At 43.9% G+C, this 20787-nt stretch overlaps 1 protein-coding gene across 1 annotated transcript in view; it reads right to left on the bottom strand.

Moving 5' to 3' along the window:
* LOC124805331 (venom carboxylesterase-6-like) overlaps positions 1-20787 on the bottom strand; it is a 140096-nt gene that overhangs the window by 45964 nt on the left and 73345 nt on the right. Inside the window, exon 4 of the mRNA XM_047265852.1 lies at positions 16275-16460. Coding sequence (XP_047121808.1) covers positions 16275-16460 — 186 coding nt within the window. The remainder of the gene's footprint in view (positions 1-16274; positions 16461-20787) is intronic.

Genomic DNA, 20787 nt, shown 5'->3' with positions numbered 1-20787 from the left:
GAGGGATTCTCCCGTCATACCACATCAGTTCTACAGTTTCCGGCGCGTAATCGCTAGTAGCTTCGCCTTAAGCATGCTACGCTCAGTTTGCACTTCAGGGGAAGGTGGCTGGCATCAAGGTCGCGGAGAGCGCTGACGTCTGTAGTGAGCCTGTGCCAAGCGGTCACCTCCTTGTTGTAAGTGATGAATGTGCGACGGAGCATCGGTTTGGGACATTCCAACCACCAGTCCACCTCTGATGCGTAGGATCAGAGACGCCGTTTTCTACTTTGTCCACGTCTCAGTGATACGTTGGCATTAATCATTATGCTGCAGATACTGAGTGTTGACTTTTCATGATGCCCGACTCCTCCAAACCTCATGCCGGGAAAGGAACGTCTGGTGGTCAGAGAACACCAAAGGCCAGCGCTCTAAATCCAGCGCTGCATCAACCTGACAACGGGGCACATAAATAGGGTCTAACAAAACGGGTTGTGTGAAACTTGAATACCGGGTATTCTGTGCGCCGTACCTACCAGGCTTCCTGTAGAGGTATGAGGCGCAGCTCCTGGCACGTTGTGAAATTCTTGTATTAATCTTTCCGGCCATGTACACAGTTTAAGTCCCCTCCAAGAAGAACCTGTTCATGTCGACCTAAGAACAGTAGGGCAATCTCCTCCTCCCGAAGTCAGAAGGCGCATAGACATTAATGACAGGCGTGGAGTGAGTTGTAACGCCATACCTCTGGCAGACGGGAGATACATGATGACGACAGTCAGGATATCTTCCAGTACATACACTCCCACTTCACGGCCACGGCGACCACCATGAGAGTCATAGAAGTCACATGCTGCTATCCACTGGAGCGCTGCTAAATACATCTACTGTAGCAGTGCAATGTAGAGCTCCGAAGTGAATATCATTTCTTTGAGGAGATGGATCTTGACCGGCATCCGGACGTCGTCGAAATTCAGAGACGCGCGGGGGGGGGGGGGGGGGATGCAGCTACAGGACAGGTCGCTGCAGTGAAGATACGGGGGCATCCGGTGGCGGGCGCTGCCAGCGCCGATCGCACAGCGCAGAAGTTGACATCAGCAGATCGGATCCCCTAACGGCAGAGGCTCCATTATGGAATCTGCTGTTTCTTCAAAAGCCCCGTTCCGCGCCAGAGGTGAATACGTCGCAGACACCACCATATCGGCTGGCATTGTTCTTTCTTCGGTAGGGACTTCAGAGATAGAGACTTTCTGTTCCGTCTATGCTAGAGCCACTGAAGGTCACCGTTCCACAGACGTATTGACAACATCGTCCACGGTCTCAGACGCTGAAAACGTTGATTTTCTCAACAGGTAGAGTATCATCTGGACAGGAAAAAGAATCCCGTTGCGACCTGGTACGGCGCCTCCTTTTGCGCCGCTTAGTGGAGCGTTATTTACGCGATCGCCCTTCCGTGTCCAAAGACGGAAGGGACTCGCGCCGGTCAGGCAGAAAGGCCGCCGTCCGGCCAACCAAAAGTCGACCAAGGAGCCACGTTCGACATAAGCGTCGACCACACTACACATAGCTGTTCACGTGATTCCAAGAGCCGCCTAGTGGCCGGTGGCGACTTGAGCGCCGTCGCATCAGTGGCCGGAAGTATCGTAGACGGCAACGGAAGTTGGTAGTGGCATTATCCGTCGCTGCAGACGTTCAGTTCTGATGTGGCCCTCTTCTTCACACCGAGAACGAGTACGCGGCTGTCCGTCGTACATGATTACGGCCCAACATCCACTGATGGTCAGCTAATACGGAACGTGGCTGTGTTATTTGACGCACCCTGTTGAGAACAGGGTATGTGTGGAACGTGGGACCAGCGCTCTCCTTTATGATCACGAACAGCGCCGTATGATCAGAAGGCCGTCATGACGCCCTTTGGAGGTAACTCCAATGGCAGTTCTAATGCCTAATACCGAACGTTCGACTTCTACCACGCCGACATTACCGTCAGCCTGACGAAAACGGAGAGTCTGTTTGGTCGCTTTTCGAACACGCTGGCACGCTGCATCACTGAGCATCTTAACATAACCTGTGTTACTGAGAAACGGGAGATGGATACCCAGTAGTTCCGACAGCGGCATCTTAGCCTCCTCACGGAGGAAACATTCCACATCTAGGGTGTTTGGTCGCGCATATTTCGGACAAAAGTTGAATCGTACTGTCGATTTCCTAAACGTATTTGATATGAATTCAATGCGTGAAGCCCACGAATAGGCTATATCGCAATGTCAAAAAACACGAACTCACACACTCTCTCGGCGCCAGCTGAAGCCAGCATGATGTGTATTGACTTCATAAACAGAAAATAACGATTGGCCCTAGAAACACACGGGAGCGTGTGCCAGTGTGAGTCCTCAGAATATAACGTTTTGCATCTAGTAGCACATACAAGATGTTTCGATTTAGTAACTGCATCCCAGAGGTTTGTCCATCGCAGTTGGCATCTGTTGCAACAGTTCAGGTGCCTTGCAGTCGCAACATACTGTACTAAAATGCCCGTGTACACCTTCTGGTTTCACATAGGAATCTATTCAGGAGCGTTGCTGGAAAGCAGTCCCTATTGTACTTCTTCTGCTGTTAGTCTTAAAATAGTGAAATCAAAATTTCGCAAATGAATTTAGATCTGGAAGCTTACAGCCCGTCAAGAGGATTTGTGCTTGAATAAATACGAAGTTTTGAAAATGGGTCCATCATTTACAATAACCCTGCACTTTCAGTGCAAATGGAGAGGATGGCACTGGAGAGGAAGTCATGACGAACTGCTTCAAATCATTCAGAAGACTGGAGGAAACAAAACACTTCATTTGTTGTCCCTGTTTTTTCAGTTGTAGTCTTCAATCCGAAGGCTGGTTTGATGCAGTTATCTACGCGAAACCAACAACTGTGTGTCAATTCCTAAGGGACCCAACTGCTAAGGTAATCGGCCCCTAGACTTACACACTACTTAAACTAACTTTTGCTAAGATCAACACACACATCCATGCCCGAGGGAGGACTCGAACCTCCGGCGGGAGCGACCACGCAGTCCGTGACATGGCGCCTCTAACCGCGATGCCACTCCGCGCGGAAAACTACCAAGTCCATTATCTCTACATAACTACTCCGACCTGCTGAAACTTTGATCTTGTTGTCTATTTAAACAGTGGTCTTTCTCAACTGTTCTTCCCCCTCCACCCCCTTTCCCTATACGCACCTCCACCCACTACCAAACCACTATTCCTTGATGCCTCAGGACGTGTCCTAACAAACGATCCGTACTTTTAGTGAAGTTGTGAAATAAATATCTATCCTTCGCAGATAGATTCAGTATCTCCTCATTGTCTGAGCTACATTTCCAACCGTCAACATTCGTCTGTAGCGCCACATTTCAAAGCTTCTATTTTATTCTTGTCCGACCCACGTTTCAATTCCATTCACGGTTACACTATTCCAGACTAATACCATCCAGAAAGACGTTCCAGTCCGCAGCTCGTGGTCGTACGGTAGCGTTCTCGTTTCCCGCGCCCGGGTTCCCGGGTTCGATTCCCGGCGGCGCCAGGGATTTTCTCTGCCTTGTGATGACTGGATGTTGTATTATGTCCTTAGATTAGTTAGGTTTAAGTAGTTCTAAGTTCTAGGGGACTGATGACCGTAGATATTAAGTCCCATAGTCCTCAGAACCATTTGAACCATTTTTTGAAAGACGTTCCAGCATCCAAATATATATTGGATGTAAACAAGTTACTCATTTTCGGGAATGTTCTGCATACTGCATTTTCTATGCTCTCAATTTCAGCATCTTAGCTTATTTTGCTGCCTCAATAACACAACTCATCTACCACTTTTAGTGCTTTACTTCCTAATCTAATTCCTTCAGTATCAGCTCGTTTAATTCGACTACGTTTCATTATCTTTGTTCGAATTCTGTTGGTATTTGCCATATCATTTCTTTTCACGATACTATCCTACCATTCGGGTTTCCTGTAAGTCTTATTCCGTTAGCAACAGAATTATAATGTTATCTTGAAAACTCGGAGATTTTTATTTATTTTTTCTCTATAGTTACGACAGCTACTGAAGAATAGGGCCATCCACATAATTCCCCATCCTCTACATATATGATGTTTGAGTTACAATTGGCGAGTCTGCACATTATTTTTAACTATGCTTTAATCAAAATGCAGTTACAAGTCATTTGGTTATGCTTTAGATACTTCGGCTACCAGGCAACACGGTAATAGCAGGCTTCGTAGCATCTTTGAAAGGAGAGATTCACAACTGCTAGCCAGTTCAGCGTTGGCTATCGCTAATCTAATGGAGAATTAGCAACATTGTTGAATACTTTTGGCAACAACGCGACCGGCGATTCACTTCCTGGTATGGTTCAGAACTGTTCTGCTTAATTCAACTGATATTTCATTGCCATTTCCGATAAGTAATCTGAATGATTCAAATGGTTCAAATGGCTCTGAGCACTATGGGACTTAGCATCTGTGGTCATCAGTCCCCTAGAACTTAGAACCACTTAAATCTAACTATCCTAAGGACATCACACACATCCATGCCCGAGGCAGGATTCGAACCTGCGACCGTAGCGGTCACGCGGTTCCAGACTGAAGCGCCTAGAACCGCACGGCCACACCGGCCGTCAATCTGAATGATTCCCACTTAAGTTGTGACAGTGGTATGTCAATTATTATTCGATTCCAGGGAGGCCATTCCACATATAATGTGTAACTAATGTAGTATTTAACCTTACCAGTTATCTCTGTTAATCAGAGGTACCGCAGTGAGCGCGAACACTTATCAGCACTGGCCCACTAGCTGAACTGACGATCTACCTTCGGCAGGGCAGCGACTCAGATGTCTTATTTACGTCCCTGCCGCGTTAGCGTACGCGCGGGGTTGTTGTAGGTTACAGCCGTCTCCATGTATCCTACTTCCTTCGACGCACCATGACATTCCCACAGCCGAAGTCGTCACTGAAGTGCAGTTTTACGACCGAGTATGCGCAACCAAACGCACTGGAAACTGAACAGTTTTTATAAGATGATGTTGAGGTCGCTTATCACGAGCTAACAGGGATTCACCTGTCCATCGAGAGCAGAATGGTCTACATGAAACTGGTGGGCGACGGGGCTCGTGAAAGGATTGTCTAAAATACGAGTGGCCTTCACTTTCAACATTTGGATGGACACCTTGGTCCTGTGAAAGTGGAACATGCAGGTCTCAGTCAGAGGGTTCGAGTTGCCGTTTGAGGTGCCAGCAGAGATGGTGACTGCAATGTTGTGGTCCTACAGCAATATAATAAGCCATATGGTGGAGAAATGGGCACACTTTAACACGTACCCAGTTCTGAGTGGGATGTGCCAGGTGGGCATAGACCTTACTAAGCATGCCCCATCCTATTTCAAAATCGGTGGATGCCAGGCAATCATAATATACGATGGCCAGTCAAATACCTGTACGGGATACAGGCAAGGAGTATATCTTAGATCAATCTGCATGCAGTGTCGCATCACACAACCGTCGACGTTGGAGGAGAAGATGTCGCCTGATCTAACGTTGTTCCCGTTGACTTACATGGGGAATCACCAATCTGTTTCATCTGATCATCGACTTTCGACAGGTGCGTCGTCCTTCAGACGACACTGAGCAGCCTCCGATGTCGTGGCAGGACACTACAGACGGACAGTCCCTGATGGCAACGACCCCAGTCGTTGTTGGATACCGACACTCAAGTCCAAAGCGACAGAAGAAACGTCGACTGGTTCCATCCGATAACAGCGGGACGATGTTAACAGAAGTAAAAAATCTCCGTGGCGACAATCCCCAGCAGAAAGATATGATCTTCGGTTCCCGTGACAGAATTCCATCAGCACCATATTCGAAGGTGACCTCTCACAGTACCATGCTTATGGATGACAGACAGCGGATAGGTTCAGTATGTGTCCATATTACAGATGTACTGCAACCTTCAGCCGCCCTGTTAATACTGAGGGGTGATTACAGTACGAGCCTGACTGTGGGGATCGACGAAATCGAAGACGTGATGTCGGCTGCATTAGCTAAATGGGTTGGAGTTGCTTCACATCACGACAGTTAAATTCCAGTGAACATGGGAGTGGACCCATTCTTGATGGTGGGGCCTTATTCACGTCTGTCACCTACACCAGCACGGAATGGAAAGAGGAAGGCAAGCCTTCCAGCAGAAATTTCCGCATCCGAGGCGCGTTACCACTTCGTGCAGCTGACTATTATGGATATCTTTTTAGTGTTAAAGAAATCAAGTCACGCATGGGGTAGACTGGTAGTGTATATCTATGTGGTCGAATATGTCGATGTGGACAAACAAGGAAATGAATGCATCACGCAGGTTGTAGTCAACCTCCATAGAGTGTGGAGTAGTCTTCTTTACGAAACAATCACGAATGTTTTCTCTGTGTAGGGTTTTCTAGGGGTAGCGCCTTTGATTCATAATCAAAACGTCTTCGGTCCCGGGTTCGATCCCCGCCACTGCCTAAATTTTGATAAATAACCAGCATTGGCGGTCGAAGACTTCCGGCATAAGAAGTCAGCCTCATTCTGCCAACGGCCTTGTCAAAGAGGGCGGAGGAGCGGATAAGAGGTTCAGGGCATTCTCTTGTCCTAGGAGTGGGAAATTGCCCCTAAAGGCGGAAGAATCAGCAATGATCAACAACATGAGGATGCAGAAGGCAATCGAAACCACAGCATTAAAGACACGTAACGTGTATCCACAGGACATGTGGCCTGTAATTGAAGAGGTGTCATGATGATCTCTCCATTGGCAAAAGATTCCGGAATAGTCCCCCATTCGGATCTCCGGGAGGGGACTGCCAAGGGGGAGGTTACCATGAGAAAAAGACTGAATAATCAACGAAAGGATAACTTTCTACGAGTCGGGGCGTGGAATGTCAGAAGCTTGAACGTGGTAGGGAAACTAGAAAATCTGACAAGGGAAATGCAAAGGCTCAATCTAGATATAGTAGGGGTCAGTGAAGTGAATTGGAAGGAAGACAAGGATTTCTGGTCAGATGAGTATCGGGTAATATCAACAGCAGCAGAAAATGGTATAACAGGTGTAGGATTCGTTATGAATAGGAAGGTAGGGCAGAGGGTGTGTTACTGTGAACGGTTCAGTGACCGGGTTGTTCTAATCAGAATCGACAGCAGAGCAACACCGACAACGTTAGTTCAGGTATACACGCCGACATCGCAAGCTGAAGATGAACAGATAGAGAAAGTGTATGAGGATATTGAAAGGGTAATGCAGTATGTTAAGGGGGACGAAAATCTAATAGTCATGGGCGACTGGAATGCAGTTGTAGGGGAAGGAGTAGAAGAAAAGGTTACAGGAGAATATGGGCTTGGGAAAAGGAATGAAAGAGGAGAAAGACTAATTGAGTTCTGTAACAAGTTTCAGCTAGTAATAGCGAATACCCTGTTCAAGAATCACAAGAGGAGGAGGTATACTTGGAAAAGGCCGGGAGATACGGGAAGATTTCAATTAGATTACATCATGGTCAGACAGAGATTCCGAAATCAGATACTGGATTGTAAGGCGTACCCAGGAGCAGATATAGACTCAGATCACAATATTGTAGTGATGAAGAGTAGGCTGAAGTTCAAGACATCAGTCAGGAAGAATCAATACGCAAAGAAGTGGGATACGGAAGTACTAAAGAATGACGAGATACGTTTGAAGTTCTCTAACGCTATAGGTACAGCAATAAGAATAGCGCAGTAGGCAGTACAGTTGAAGAGGAATGGACATCTCTAAAAAGGGCCGTCACAGAAGTTGGGAAGGAAAACATAGGTACAAAGAAGGTAGCTGCGAAGAAACCATGGGTAACAGAAGAAATACTTCAGTTGATTGATGATAGGAGGAAGTACGAACATGTTCCGGGAAAATCAGGAATACAGAAATACAAGTCGCTGAGGAATGAAATAAATAGGAAGTGCAGGGAAGCTAAGACGAAATGGCTGCAGGAAAAATGTGAAGACATCGGAAAAGATATGATTGTCGGAAGGACAGACTCAGCATACAGGAAAGTCAAAACAACCTTTGGTGATATTAAAAGCAACGGTGGTAACATTAAGAGTGCAACGGGAATTCCACTGTTAAATGCAGAGGAGGGGGCAGATAGGTGGAAAGAATACATTGAAAGCCTCTATGAGGGAGAAGATTTGGTTGATGTGATAGAAGAAGAAACAGTAGTCGATTTAGAAGAGATAGGGGATCCAGTATTAGAATCGGAATTTAAAAGAGCTTTGGAGGACTTACGGTCAAATAAGACAGAAGGGATAGATAACATTCCATCAGAATTTCTAAATTCATTGGGGGAAGTGGCAACAAAACGACTATTCACGTTGGTGTGTAGAATATATGACTCTGGCGTATACCATCTGACTTTCCGAAAAGCATCATCCACACAATTCCAAAGACGGCAAGAGCTGACAAGTGCGAGAATTATCGCACAATCAGCTTAACAGCTCATGCATCGAAGCTGCTTACAAGAATAATATACAGAATAATGGAATAGAAAATTGAGAATGCGCTAGGTGAAGATCAGTTTGGCTTTAGGAAAAGCAAAGGGATGAGACAGGCAATTCTGACGTTACGGCTAATAATGGAAGCAAGGTCAAAGAAAAATCAAGACACTTTCATAGGATTTGTCGACCTGGAAAAAGCGTTCGACAATATAAAATGTTGCAAGCTGTTCGAGATTCTGAAAAAAGTAGGGGTAAGCTATAGGGAGAGACGTGTCATATACAACTTGTACAACAACCAAGAGGGAATAATAAAACTGGACGATCAAGAACGAAGTGCTCATATTAAGAAGGGTGTAAGACAAGGCTGTAGCCTTTCGTCCCTACTCTTCAATCTGTACATCGAGGAAGCAATGATGGAAATAAAAGAAAGGTTCAGGAGTGGAATTAAAGTACAAGGTGAAAGGATACCAATGATACGATTTGCTGATGACATTGCTATACTGAGTGAAAGTGAAAAAGAATTAAATGATCTGCTGAATGGAATGAACAGTCTAATGAGTACACAGTATGGTTTGAGAGTAAATCGGAGAAAGACGAAGGTAATAAGTAGTAATAGAAATGAGAACAGCGAGAAACTTGACATTAGGATTGATGGTCACGAAGTCAATGAAGTTAAGAAATTCTGCTACCTAGGCAGTAAAATAACCAATGACGGACGGAGCAAGGAGGAAATCAATAGCGGACTCGCTATGGCAAAAAAGGCATTTCTGGCCAAGAGAAGTCTACTAATATCAAATACCGGCTTTAATTTGAGGAAGAAATTTCTGAGGATGTACGTCTGGAGTACAGCATTGTATGGTAGTGAAATATGGACTGTGGGAAAACCGGAACAGAAGAGAATCGAAGCATTTGAGATGTGGTGCTATAGACGAATGTTGAAAATTTGGTGGACTGACAAGGTAAGGAGGAGGAGGTTCTACGCAGAGTCGGAGAAGAATGGAATATGTGGAAAACACTGATAAGGAGAAGGGACAGGATGATAGGACATCAGCTAAGACATGAGGGAATGACTTCCATGGTACTAGAGGGAGCTGTAGAGGGCAAAAACTGTAGAGGAAGACAGAGATTGGAATACGTCAAGCAAATAATTGAGGACGTAGGTTGCAAGGGCTACTCTGAGATGAAGAGGTTAGCACAGGAAAGGAATTCGTGGCGGGCCGCATCAAACCAGTCAGTAGACTGATGACCAAAAAAAAAAAAAAGAAAGGGTGGTTGTCTGTTAGAATGATTCTATCTACGTATGCCAAGTCCGGGTTCGAATCACACATGAGCCAACCGATTTTGACAAGCACAAGAGGACCCTCTTCACCTCTGGCAAGGCTATATGAACAATGTAGGGTGGTACTGTGATTCTAACGCCACTTTACACATGTCCCTTTGTCACCTACTTTAGGAAAGTCGGTGAAGTTTGGAGTATGACAGGGGCGGTAGTTATACGAGGTAGTAAATAAGTCACCAATTTGCTTTTATGACGTAAGTATTTTATTAGTATTATTAATCGTCGAGGGCACTTATTTCTTATTTCTTATTGTATATGTACTGGAGATACCGAAATTATTGATATTGGACTGGGATTCGAGCTCAGATCTCTCCTCTCACTGGATTTAACGCCTTTGGGGCGATTCGGTTCCATCATTTCATTGTTTCTCCAAGATTAGGAACGTCTTAAGTTCTCCATAAAGTGAGTGTGTCGGTTCCCACAAAAGCTTCCATCGGCTCATTTCAAATTCTAGTATACGCACACCAAACTGCAGGTGACAAATGGTTATGATTTTTAACACCTCTCCTTCCGTTTTGAGGAATAGCGATTGGTAGCAGTTTCGATTCCCTGTCACACACAAAATGGTCTTCGTATCATTTTAGGTTCAAACATGCCACTTTTAGTTACTGGTGAAAAAGAATTCGTTATTCAGCATCTCTTCGTATGTAGTCAACGACAGCGATAAGTCCAGGGCTCGACTCCCAGTCACCACAGAACTTCACGTCCTGTTTTTTCCATTTCAGACATGTGCACTTCTCGCTAATAGTGAAAAAAACTGATTTTTAATGTCCATCCGTGACAAAGTCAATGACCCCAGGTACTGGTTTCTAATCCCGCTAGGTGAAAACTTTTTCGTCTCGTCATTTCAGTTTCAATCAGCATAGACTGGCGGATCCTAGTGCAACGCAAAAATTTCCGTTATGAAATTTCAAGTTAAAACTTACTGTAACAATTTGAGATTACAAGCGTAACAGTTGACTCATCTCTAAAATAATGTGCTTTGTTATACGAGTATTATCATTATCGTGATATTAATTTCCATTTGGAATTATAGCCATACGGAGCAGTTATGTCTTCTGGCCACTTGAAGTGAGCACTTTGTATAATGAAACGACTTCACCGAAAAGGGAGCCGAGGATCTGCAATACAGCTACGTTATGTAAGTTGCATACATATCAGGCGAAACCCAGTTCAGATCGTTCGAATAATTTTGAGAGCACCTGTAGTGCTGGTAAACAAACGAAAGGAACATCTTAACAGAGTAAATTTGAAAGTAGACTTGAAGGTCATTTATGACAACACCAAAATAATGTAGATCCAATATTCTGAAAAGAGAATAGCATGACAGTTCATGATGGCTACGACAGTACATGATAGGTACGCTGTGGGCAAACCAATTTCCAGAGACGATACCAGCCACTTTCACAGGGCTGCACGCATACGTTGCTGGTTTGTAAATGCTCAGGCACCCTGTTGCACCTCTCAAGGCCCGCTTGATTGTGCTGTTTCGTTCCTGTCTATATGACCTAACAACAGTATTCTTTTATCACCCATGTTGTGAAATGAGGCTGTGAAATACGTTGACTTTGTCTGCAGTTGCAAGCGGTGTTTGTCACTCAAAAAAGTTTGTGGTTGTTTGGATTTGTACTATATAATATCGTTATGTACGACCTTTCAGGGTCAGTATGACACAAAAAGAAATATTTTCACTATTTTAAAAACAGTCTTAGATTGCAGAACGTTCGTTACTAATTTAGAAACTCGCCGGATAGGACATCGTGTGGTTATGTTAAAAAAATCAGAAATTTTCTGTCTTATATTAGTATCTTTTCTGAATTTACTGACTTATTACTCTTGGATGTTGTGAAGAATTAATTTCATATCATAATGTATGCATAGCACTTGATCTGTCTTATGACAGCAGTGAGCTGACAAAAGACATGAGATACCTCCTAATACCACGACGAACCTCCTTTTTTCCAGAGTAGTGCAGAAATTCGGCATGGCGTGGATTCAACAAATCGTTGCACGTCCCCTGAAGAAATACTGAAGCATGTTGCCTCTATAACCGTCCATAACTGCGAAAGTATTGTAGGTGCAGGAGTAGTGCACCAACTACCTCTCGATTATGTCCCATAAATTTTCGATGGGATTCATGTCGGACGATATGGGCGTCCATTTCATTCGCTCAAATTGTCCAGAAAGTTCTTCAAACAACTGTAGCCCGATGACATGGCGCATTGTCACCTACAAAAATTGCACTGTTTTTCGGGAACATGAAGTCCATGAATGGCTGCAAATGGTCTCCAAGTAGCCGAACATAAACATTTCCAGTCCATGATCGATTTATTAGGACCAGAGGACACAGTCCTTTGCATGTAAACACAGCCTGCACTATTATGGAGCCACCACCAGCTTGCACAGTGTTTTCTTGACAACTTGGGTCAATGGCTTCGTGAGGACTGCGACAGATTCGAACCCTACCATCAGCTCTTACCCACGGAACTCATCTGATCACGTCATGGTTTTCCAGTCGTCTAGTGTCCAACACATTTGGCCACGAGCCAAAGAGAGGCACTGCAGGCTATTTCGTGCTGTTATCAAAAGTACTCGCGTCATTCGTCCATTGCCATAGCCCATTAATGCCAAATTTCACCACACGGATACGTTCTTCCTACGTCCCACATTGATTTCCGCGGTTATTTCACGCAGTGTTGCTTGTCTGTTAGCATTGACTACTCTACGCAAACTCCGCTGCTCTCGGTCGTTAAGTAAATGCCGTCGGCCACTGTGTTGTCCGTGATGAGAGGTAATGCCTGAAATCTGGTACTGTCGGCACACTTTTTGCACTGTGGATCTCAGAATATCGAATTCCCAAGCGATTACCGAAGTGGAATGTCCCTGTGTCTAGCTCAAAGTACAATCTGCTTTCAAAGTCTCCTCCTGTGTGTGCCTATCTCCTACTTCCCCTCGCTGACTCTTCATGCCCTCAATCTTCTCTCTCTTTCGACGTTGTCACACATCCCATAAGGTGTTTCTTACACCTACAGTATCTTTTATTTCTAGATTGTAACTAATATGTGTGACAAATTTGACTGAACCGTTCCAGGAGTTTAGGATGAGATTTAAAACCCGATGCTTTGCTCGCACAGGCACATTTCAAATATGTTTGACAAATATTTAACGTATTTCAAGTGTATTTCTACACATATTTCGCCTGTGTGTGTGTGGCGAATTTCGCCCTGCAGTTTCATTTTCACGCAGCTTAATATTTATGAAGTCGTTTCTCCTGAACTGAGTGTCGTACAGCAATGTAATTTTTCTGGTGCGATCAGTGGTACATGTGAGCGTCTACAAAATGTGTCACAAATACAGTTAATTGTAAAGAAACTGCGAGTTTTCGAATTATTCAAGAAAAAACGTAATAAAGTGACCTTAAAGTGATTTGTTCTTGAATAATACGAAAACCGCAGCTCGTGGTCTTGCGTAGCGTTCTTGCTTCCCGGGTTCGATTCCCGGTGGGGTCACGGATTTTTGTGCCTCGTGATGACTGGGTGTTGTGTGTTCTACATCATCATTTCATCATCATTGACTCGCAAGTCGCCGAAGTGGCATCAACTAAAAAAAAAGGACTTGCAAGACAGCGGCCGAGCTTCCCCGCATGGGACCTCCCGGCCAACAATGCCATACGATCATTTCATTTCAGTAAAGAAGTAATAAATTAAAACGTCCTGCTTCAAGTAGCAGTTATACTGCGTGAAGAGCGAAAATGTAGTAGGCGACAATCTTTAAAAAAATGGCTCTGAGCACTATGGGACTCAACTGCTGAGGGCATTAGTCCCCTAGAACTTAGAACTAGTTAAACCTAACTAACCTAAGGACATCACAAACATCCATGCCCGAGGCAAGATTCGAACCTGCGACCGTAGCGGTCTTGCGGTTCCAGACTGCAGCGCCTTTAACCGCACGGCCACTTCGGCCGGCGACAATCTTTACTCCATCATCGTTTTGTGAGGGGTGTCAGCGAGAAAAAGTTTCGCAAAGGTATGAGATTATGTGTAAAGTTTGTTGCTAGTCTGTAAGTGCTCTCAGTTTCCAACATTTGATGACTAAAATATGAGTATTCTCGCGTCGTGGACTGCACTATTTTTTCGCCCCATTCCTTTGATGGGTGGATGTTTCTTACCTCCACAGCGATTCTTTCCGGACACTTCAATTGAGATAGGTCCAATGGTTTAGGAAGAGACGTGAAACATGGATACATACGTACGTGAATCCATTTTTTATAATTTGTGTGGGCGTGGATTATTGTAATTATTGTACTATAATATTACAATAAGAATTCTAGCTGGACGAGATTTCTGTGCGTTACTTTTATGTTGTAGTGTGATCGTGAATACTCACGATGGCGAACAAACCACTAACAAATGTTGACTCAGAAGAAATTTTAAATATCTGTTTCAAGTAAACGGCAGAATGTGGGATAAAATTAAAGGTGCTTTGCGACAGTGAAACTTCATATGTTCTGAAAGCAAACATCTTTGCACGCAGAGCAGTATGAGCATCATAAAAAAAAGGAAGATGGAAGATATGATGATTGTAACCTCCGACAACATTTTCTCTCTTACTACTTCAGACAGCAGCTGCAAGAAAGGAAAGGGACACTATACATCATTGTACTTCACGAATGGCACACCTGCGGTCAGTTACATCCCGGAGTAAAACAGAAATGTCGCACTTATGAATACTATGCACCACGATGGCCAAATCAGCAACCGAGATGAAAACATACCAGAAATGATCTACGATTACTACAAAATTAAAAGGGCTTTTGAAACAGTCAAGTAAAAAACTCTATATCTGTAAACGAAAGACATATCGACGGCCAGGGATATTATTTAAACTGTCAGAATTTTTCTGTATACAAACCTTATGTTTTGTGGATTTCTGTAGAGCCTGGGTTGAATACAAACATAGTGATAGAGAGGTAATTCCTAGAATAACTCGGAAAAGCTCCCATAAAGGAAGATCAGATGAATCACTGAGTGATGCCAAGAAATATCCCAAAAACTGAAAATGTTCTTCCAAGCTTAGGGCCCGCAAGTTCTGGAAAACCTGTAAAACACAGGCGCTGTAACTTCCATCCATCGAACAATTACAATAAAAAGAACTTGATGCATGAAAACTCTAAGATACATGTTTGTAAGGCTCTCATCATATACTTGCGTCCAAACTGTAAGCAATGAATAAAGGCATCTTGTTGATTATGTATACACTCTTCAGGGTGATTCAGCTGCCCTCGCTTATGGGTTTTATGCAATGCATTCAAAAGCCATGTACAACTTTTTCATACTCTCTCGCTTGCTACATGCAAACTATTAGATCTACGGAATGATGGCAGAAGCTTTTGTAGGAAATTTAATTTAGTTAAATTTTATACTGCGATACATCTCCACCTAGAGGCCATGATTTTCGTATTTTTCGAGAACAAAGCATTTGAAGGTCACTTTATTACGTTTTTTCTTGAATAATTCGAAAAATACGGCCTCTAGCAACAACGTATCCCTGAACAAAATTTAAGTACATTGAGTTTCTTACAAAAAGGTACCGTTCATTTCTTCTCTAAGACTAATAGTTTGCTTGTAGCCAGTAAGAGAATATGAAAATCCCACACACGGGTGCACGAGTTGCATAAAACCTATAGGTAGCGGCATGTGATTCACCCTGAAAGCGTGTTCATCACTGTCTGACCTTATAATACGAATGCATTACGTAAAAACAACACTGAAATAATAGTACTGTTATTTAAAAAGTGTATGAAGCTGTATACAGCTATTAATAACTCTCCTAGTCTTCCAATAATTAATGTTTAGCAATTTATTTTCTAGTTTGAGCCCACTTTCAGCAAAATAAGGTCAAATTGATCAAAGATGTATATATGTGAAGTACATTAGAACAGAAGTGCATAGTTAATCGCACAGAAAATATCTGCAACTATGTGGAACAGCGGGTGGAATGCAGGAATCCACATTCCCCCAATTTAGTAGCTCTAGAGTATGAGTGGCTTCAGCTGTAATGGCATACGTGAAATAAATTGTGGCCCCTATTCCTCTCAGAGTTGAGGCGTGTTACACGGTATTAGAGTGATGTCTCTCGTGAATCTTTTTTTTTTTTCCTTTGTGCTTATGTGGCAGCATTTAAAATTCAGTGAAAAATGCAGTCCCCTTAATGATTTTGCTGAAAACATTAATTTTGTGAATAATTATCGGCCGCATTTGCGATAGACCTTTATCCTGACCTCATCAGAGTTCATTTACGATCGTCGCCTGTCCTAGATTACAATGTAAGCAAAGCTTGTTGCAGTAACGTTACGTTTGCTCAGTATTGAGGCGTGTGGATCAGTTACTTGTTTCAGATACGTGAGTGGACCTGGTGGCTCCCGTACCTTTGGCAGCCGGCGACAAGAACATGTGTGACGTGGAGCATCCTCCTGCGCTCTCCCCGAACACGGTGACCTTGTCCGGATCGCCGCCGAAGGCCCGTATGTTGCGCTGCACCCACTGGAGGGCCATCACCTGGTCCTTCAGGCCAGCGTTGCCCGGGATGTCGTCGTTGAGAAGGCTCAGGAAGCCTAAGGCATAAATCATTGTTGCTATTGACACTACAAGGAGAATTTGTAATCATTCAAAAATTAAACATTATAGCACAATGTAAATTGACAAGCGTCACCCATTCAGGTTAGTTTCTGTAAGACTTGACTTTCTGTACAATCAACGTTTGGATGTCCACCAATCTCAAGACAAAGAAGCTTGAGTCGCTGAGGAAACAATACCTTTTAAAAGACAATTACGACCTGCAGAATAGAAAGGCAGCTCCACGAGCACCACTATGAGTATGGGGAAGACATTGTGATGGCCTTTCTTGGTGCAGAAGACGCATTTGTGAACATCTGTAGAAAAAAGTCTGGGAGGCACTAGAAAAGATGGGAGTGCAATAAAAAAGCCAAGCAGAGTAGAGCGGACTTATTGTGGTAGTCTGAGTTGTGTGAAAGTGAGGAAATAAAGGGCTGGTTGGTTCCAGCAAACAAGTGGTGAGAAACAGGGCAGTACATTGTCACCTGTCGTCTTGAGTGTGATCTTGTACGAGATAATGACAAAGGTGGTAGAAAAAACTGGAGAAGTGGAAAGTAGTGGTGTGCACAGATGACTTGATGATCTGAGGAAACAGGAAGGAGGAGATTCAGGAAGAGCTGGACGCTTGGGAAGAAAGTACCAGATAATATGGAATGAAATTTAATGTAAACAAGTGTGAGATTCTGGTTATAACTGAAAATAAAGATAAACCAACTGGTGAAATAAGGACTGGAGGCGAGAAACTGAAGAAAATGGAGAATTTCAAGTACTTAGGAAGTGTGAAACAGGAAAATAGAAGAAATGAGAAAGAGATAAGTGAACGTGGAGGACAGACACAAGCATTCTTGCGAAGTGTTAAGAGCCTGGTGTGGGGCAAAGACGTCCCACAGGAGAAGCAAGGAAGTAATGCACAGACGTTACTACATCGCAATACTAAAACATAGGTAATGGAGAAAAGAGATGTAAGCAGACTACAGGTATGTGAAATGATGATCCTCAGACGTAGGATAGGAATTACAGTGAGATACAGGATAAGGAATGAAAGGGTAGGGGAAATAGCGGAAGAGGAATCCTCGAGGAGCAGGACAGAAACTTCAAAGCTAACATTGTATGGACACTTATAAAAAGAATGGAAAACAAGAGGATTCCCAAGAAGGTACATGAAATAGAGATTTGAAGTAAACGACCAAGAAAAAGACCAAGGAATAGATGGCTGAAAGGTGTGGTGGAGTGATAAAAAAGATGAGGACTGGACAAGAGCAAGCACAGGAAGATGGTAGGAAAACAGCACTGGATGGCGAGGCTTATGTTCCCAATTGACCCAGCCTGGTACTGAAACTGTCCAAGATGATGGTGACGCGCCAAGAGTCGTCATTGAGATATTATTTGGCATAAATCCAAACATTTACTTGATACGACATACGTTAACGGATACGATACTTACAGAGTCATATTTACCAAAATATAAGTTCCTACGTAGTAGTACATTCTTGGGGTATTCGTCATCGAAATATCGAAATTTAAAAGTGGAGTTTCAATGAGATGTTGAAAACACATTGCCATTAACAGTATGCTTGATAAGGACAGTCAATTTCGGTATTTCCTCACTCTAACAGTCAAATATAAAAAATTACATTGATGACATCATAAATTGTTTCAAAACGATCATCAACTTCGTAACAAAATCTTTTCGACACACATGATAATGTACGCTGAGGAAGCAAATATAATGACTATTTGTTTAATAACGTGTTGGGAGACCTTTGGCATGCAATAGAACGGCAATACAACTTCCTGTGGATTCGACAAATCGTTCGTAGGTTTTCGAAGGTGTGTAGCACCAGATGTCTATGCGCAGATCACGCAGTTCCTGCAAATTTCATGTTCGTGATTTATGGGTGCGGAGCTGTTGCTCAGTAGCATACCAGAAGTTCTCCCTGTGGCTCGATCAGGGGAATTTGGTGGATTAGGTATTAGCCTCAGTTCACTTTCTTGTCCGTTAACGCCTGTAGGACAATTCTGATCTTATGCAGTTATCTTGCTGGAAAATACAATTGTCATTGAAGAAAAAAATTACTCTGAGCACTGTGGGACAACATCTGTGGTCATCAGTCCCCTACAACTTAGAACTGCTTAAATCTAACTAACCTAAGGACATCACACACATCCATGCCCGAGGCAGGATTCGAACCTGCGACCGTAGCGGTCGATCGCTTCCAGACTGAAGCGCCTAAAACCGCACGGCCATCCCGGCCGGAGTCATTCAGGAAGACATCAAGTATGACAGGATGCATGTGGTCGGCGATAATGGTCACGTAATCCAAATCTCAAATGGTTCAAATGGCTCTGAGCACTATGGGACTTAACATCTGAGGTCATCAGTCCCCTAGATCTTAGAACTACCTAAACCTAACTAACCTAAAGACATCACACACATCGATGCCCGAGGCGGGATATAATCCAGAAATGCCGTGAAGGATCGTCTACTATCACAGGTTCTAGTTAAAAGCAACCAGTGCAACAAGAAAATTGATTCATCCTACCAGGCTACATGCTTGATTCATGGTCCAAACTCTGTAAGAATGCAGAGTCTCACGGTGGTAACATTGAATAAAAGGTTCTCGGATTTCCAGTCGCTTCGAAAGATTAAAATTACACGAGCTCTGCCTGCCGCTGTGGTCGAGCAGTTGTAGGCGCTTCAGTCCGGAACGACAAGGCTGCTACGGTCGCAAGTTCGAATCCTGCCTCGGGCATGGATGTGTGTGATGTCCTTAGGTTAGTTACGTGTAAGTAGTTCTAAATCTAGGGGACTGATGACCTCAGATGTTAAGTTCCATAGAGCTTAGAGCCATTTGAACCATTTTGAACACGAGCTCTCGGCCAAGCACTCCTTGGCCATTGTCAAGTGGTATGACTGCCAGTTGGCTGCTCGTACGCCCCTCCTCTAATGATGGCCTGCAACTCAGAGCGGCGTAGGTTCCAGTGATCGCGTGGCTGAAGCGGGCACATTGCACACCGAGTCAACATATGTCCATACTCTCTCGTCAGACCTTCCACAGACCTATCCTAGTTTACAGAGAAAGGCAAGCCTGCGACATCAACATTCTGTGATAGACGTGAGCACCCAATACCTCGTATCCCACTTCACCTTCCTTCAGCGATTTCCCATAGACGCTCATGACAGCAGCACACGAACAGCCGAGCAGCTTCGTAGTTTCCAAGATCTCATTCGCAAAATGTCTATCATAGAGTTTGTACTATCTCAAAATACATGCAGGAGAAGGCAGTATTTGGATGTCTACCTAATATCCTTGGCGGGGAAATGTTCAGTTTCAGTCGTTAGAAACTCAGCTTTTCTCACATGATACCCTGTGAACAATGGGCAAAGGACAACAGGCAGATTCCGTACTTCTAGATTTCCGGAAGGCATTTGGCACTGTGCTCCATTGCAGACTGTTAACGAAGGTATGAGCATGCGGAATAGGTTCCCAGATATGTGAGAGGGCATTAAGTAATAGAACCCAGTGTGTCCTCGATGCTGCGGTCACAGGTTCGAATCCTGCCTCGGGCATGGATGTGTGTGATGTCCTTAGGTTAGTTAGGTTTAAGTAGTTCTAAGTTCTAGGGGACTGATGACCACAGATGTTAAGTCCCATAGTGCTCAGAGCCATTTGAACCATTTTTTGTGTCCTCGATGGTGAGGGTTCGTCATTGACACGTGTATTGTCTGGAGTGCTCCATGGAAGAGTGACAGAATTGCTGTTATTTTCTATATACATAAATTATCCGGTAGCAGGGGTGGGCAGCAATCTGCAGTTTGATGATGATGCTGTGGTGTATGGGAAGGTGTCTGAGTTGAGTGACTGTAGGAGGCTACAAGGCAGACAAAATTTCTATTTGGTGTGATGAATGACAGCTAACTCGGAATGTAGAAAAATATAAGCTAATGTGGATGAGTAGGAAAACCAAACCCGTAACGTTCGAATACAGCATTACTAAGGTGCTGCTCGAGACGGTCCCGTTGTTAAAATGTCTGGGTGCAACGTTGCAAAGCGATATGAAATGGAACGAGCTTTTGAGGACTAAGGTAGGGAAGGTGAATGGTCGACTTTGGTTTATTGAGAGAATTTTGTGAAGAAGTGGTTCATCTGTAAAGGAGACCACACGTAGGACGCTAGTCCGACCTACTCTTGAGTACTGCCCGAGTGCTTGGGATCCGCACCAGGTCGGCTTAAAGGAAGACATCGAAGCAATTCCGAAGCGGGCTGTTAGACTTATTACCTGTAGGTTCGAACAAAACGCAAGTTTTACGAAAACGCTTCGGGA

The sequence above is a fragment of the Schistocerca piceifrons genome, chromosome 7 (assembly GCF_021461385.2).
Source record: "Schistocerca piceifrons isolate TAMUIC-IGC-003096 chromosome 7, iqSchPice1.1, whole genome shotgun sequence".
Classification (NCBI taxonomy): Eukaryota; Metazoa; Arthropoda; class Insecta; order Orthoptera; family Acrididae; genus Schistocerca; species Schistocerca piceifrons.
The sequence above is the reverse complement of the archived record's forward strand: the minus strand, read 5'-3'. Positions and strand labels throughout refer to the sequence as shown.